At 45.2% G+C, this 3,612-nt stretch overlaps 1 protein-coding gene across 4 annotated transcripts in view; it reads right to left on the bottom strand.

Moving 5' to 3' along the window:
- Nucleotides 1–1,424: 1,424 nt before the first annotated feature.
- The window catches only part of LRRC20 (leucine rich repeat containing 20), a 104,359-nt gene continuing 102,171 nt past the window's right edge, over nt 1,425–3,612 (bottom strand). For all 4 annotated transcript variants that reach the window (XM_044420512.1, XM_044420513.1, XM_044420514.1 and 1 more), the window contains one exon: nt 1,425–2,333. In XM_044420512.1, the coding sequence (XP_044276447.1) occupies nt 2,188–2,333 (146 nt within the window). In that variant the 3' untranslated portion in view covers nt 1,425–2,187. The remainder of the gene's footprint in view (nt 2,334–3,612) is intronic.

Here is a 3,612-nt window from a genome sequence, read left to right as displayed (position 1 = left end):
AGCTAAGGCAAGTAACAGCCTTTTTCAGGTTAGTTCCCCCACCCCTGAATAGGTTAAATGTGTATTAATTCAGGATGCGGTAGGGAAGCATAATCCAAATAGTGATTCACTATTCACTACTTCAAATTCACTATTTGAAGTAGATTCTGCTTCTCTTAGCATAGTGCAGGTTACTTTGCAGTTCCCAATAAGTCCAGGGGCCCATTTCCTGCATTTCCTAGAGCAGGGATGGGGAGACTCTAGAGCCTGGGGGCTGTTTCTGCCCCAAGCTGTCTCTGCTCCCCATCTGGCCCATTCTCTGAAGCCCCACAGTGTTGGGAAAAGCAAGGAGAAGGGAAGCTTGCTCTGCTGGGAACCAGCACTTCAAGGCAACAGGAATGCCCTGACAAGGGAACGCTCTCTTCTTGACCAGCTGAAGGCACAGGGGTGGGGGAACGACAGGGAGAGGAACTGCCATCCCTCCTGCCCATGCTTTCCCGTTCTGCCACTGCTCAGCTGATTGCAAAGTAGTTGAACAGCAGCAAGCAGGGTGAGGGAAGTGAGCCAGTTGGGCTAGCAATGCAGAGTACTGTCTCTGCCAGCCCCATCAGCTTCCACACTGGCTGCAGAGGAACAGATGCCTTTTTCTCCACGCCCAGCATGGAACCTGACTGAGCGGGAAATGCACAGGTGCTGCTTTGCTGGCCCAACCTGTTGCGGTGCACCTGCATGACAACATGATGAAACGTGTAGTTTGTGAGTGATCTCCTCTTCAGGCCACAAAAGATTTGCACTCCCTTCTCAACAGTGAGAAGGAACGAGGACCCGATGGGGCCATGCAAGTGAGGAGGCAGGTGGATCTGCAGAGGCTTGCTTCATGCTCAAAGGCTGGGATCAGTAGGGCAAGGAACAGCTGCAGTCCACACTCAAAGTGCACTTCCTTTAGTTTTCTCCATAGCAGTGAATGGCAGCAATTCATTTATATGGGGAAAAACAGGCTTCTGCACTGGGGACAATATTATGGGGGGCACCTGAATCCTGTTTGGGGTACTGTATGTCTATATATAGAAATACTCTGCAGTTTCCAGTAGTCTTCGCTCTTTTAAGTCTTCTGCCACGTGCCATGCACTGGTGCTTTATTAGGATAAAATATAATCACTGTGCTTTTAAAATGCCCTTGCAAAAGCCTATACTCTGCCAAGCTGATCCACCACAAAGGGATACAAGCCAGGAGGGCAAAATATACTAAAGAGGACAGCAAAAAGAGCAAATGTTTTTCATTCAAAGAGAATTTGCAAAGAATTGGAAAGCATGATGAAAGAATCTTTATAAAGAGGGTAGTAATAATGACTAGAAGTTTCTCATTGCCATGGTAGTGAAACCAGAATTCACAACAAAGCCAAATGAAGCAGTTTTAAGGAAATACTTGATGATCACACAATGCAAACTTTAGAGAGGAGTTTACTTGCAATGACATTATGACAGCTGGCATTATAGCTGGATTTACACTCATATGCTTATGGAATCTTTAAACTAAGAGGGCCATATTTTGTACTCTTAAAGCCAACAGTATTCTTTAGACAGTAGACTTAGATTTATTACCTTTGTGTATTGGTTGCACAACTGGATCCTCTTGGCATTTGCCATGTGCTATAATAGCATCAATGAGCACCTGTTGGTTGTATCATGATGTCCAAAAGAGATCTAAGACCAAAATTCTCTCTCTCATGCACACACCTTTTGAAGCTGGTTTTCTTGTTCTTGCAAATTCAATTTCAAACAGTACAAGATGTCATTTGTGGGCTACAGAAACTGCTAATGTTTGATTAGTCCTCCCTCAGGCATACAGTTGGTCAGACCTGCCTTAAATCAGAGATTAGTGGGTATGGGAAAATCTGCGGCACAGGACTAGCTCATCTATTGTTTTCCCTAGGAAAGCTGCTCTCTCTTAACCATTCAAAGGGAGTCAGATTTCTTTGTAGGCATTATATGCCTTCAAAAATGCCACAGGCTGGCAGAGATTCCTATCAGCAAGAGCTACTGTCGTTTGGCACAACTGTCCTGCTTCCCATGAGCATTAAAACTAACGCATGCAGGAGCACTGCAGCTTAGGAAAGCCACACATGTGTTCTAGCCCAGCAGATGCTTCATTCTCTTGTCCTCTTTAACCATGACCAACTGCAGCTGCATGGCCAAGTCAAGCACCTTTCAGACTTGGGGAATGGCTGGAGACATGAGAAGGTTGAACTTGATCAGAGGCCTGGCAATCACCCGGACCTCCTCGTTCAGTGGGTTTGACATGAGGTTCACACTCTGGAGAGACTCCATCAAGGCAAGCTTCTCAACAGGGACATCTGTAACAACAAGAAGCAGTAGCAGAAAATCAGCAATTTTCAAAACCAAAAGCCAGACACTAGGACAAAGTCAAAGACATTTGATGTCCTCCAAGAGATGACCATTAAAAAGGGTAGGACTGGGTGGTCAGACAATTATTGCCAAAAAGGCTATATATTCTAAATATCCATTGATTTAAACTGGACTAAGAGACATACGTATACCGACAGGGAAATACAGGCTGTGGTGTAGTGGTAGAACTTGTCACACAGGTTGCAGGTTTGACCCACAGTATCTCTAGGTAAGGCTAAAAAAAGGCTGTTATCTGAAACTTTGGAGAGTCACTGCCTGGTTATACAATCAACAACGTTCTCCATCAGGAGCAGCAGCAGAATGAGGAGGAGAGTAGCTGCAAGGGCGCCTGCCAGCCGCCATTCCTAGTGGCCAACCTTCTTCACTGCAGCAGTGGTGGCCCATGGGGGAAAGAGGCCATGCCTGTGCAGTGCTTGGGGTTCAATTCAAGGTGAGCGCTTTGCAAACACTGGACACGCTCACCAGGAACATGGACTCTGGGCTGCTGCATGCGGACTGAAGGCTGGGGAACCGAGCCTGCGAAATCCTATGGATTCCCATCCCCAGGCAGATTCCTTGCACATCCCGAAGTATTGCATCCAGCTTCAGGGAGAAGTTGGAGCTAGTGCTGGACCAAAACTTGACCTCCAATTTCCTTGGAAGTATTTTTCCACCATGAAAGAGGCTTCCATTTTCCTGCCTGATTCTCCAAGCAATTGTATCATTTATTTTGAATTACTAGTTGTGTTGCTTTTGACCTCACCAATTTTTTTGGTGTTTTTGACCTAACTACTGCAAGGAAGTGACTGAGGGTGTTGGGAAAATTTGGATAAATCCTGTCAGAAAAGCATTGCTTCTGTGTGCTTTTGCAATTGTAGAATCAATCCTGTACTCCCTCCTCAAACCAAGCTAAGTCACTGTTTAAAATGTCATTGGAATTCACAGTTTACCAGGAAGTATCTTGCTAGCCCAGAGGGCTTCATGTGCCCTGGTCATTCAGAATGTCTAGAGTCTAGATAAGGGTCTGAGTTCATGAATAGTTTCTCAGTAGCTTGAATTTACATGTCTAAGCAGACCTGGAGATGGGTTCAAGTTACTCAACTAAAGTGTCAGTACACTGCAATTAGAAATATTGTAATCTCTTTGTCTCTGTATGATTGACTGACATTCCTTTATCTGTTCTGTATGTGATGACCTCAGAACCTTATTGTAATGTCTGCATTCTGT

This window comes from Varanus komodoensis, unplaced genomic scaffold (assembly GCF_004798865.1).
Source record: "Varanus komodoensis strain SLA01 unplaced genomic scaffold, ASM479886v1 scaffold11, whole genome shotgun sequence".
In the NCBI taxonomy this organism is placed as follows: domain Eukaryota; kingdom Metazoa; phylum Chordata; class Lepidosauria; order Squamata; family Varanidae; genus Varanus; species Varanus komodoensis.
This window is presented reverse-complemented; position numbering and strand designations above follow the sequence as displayed.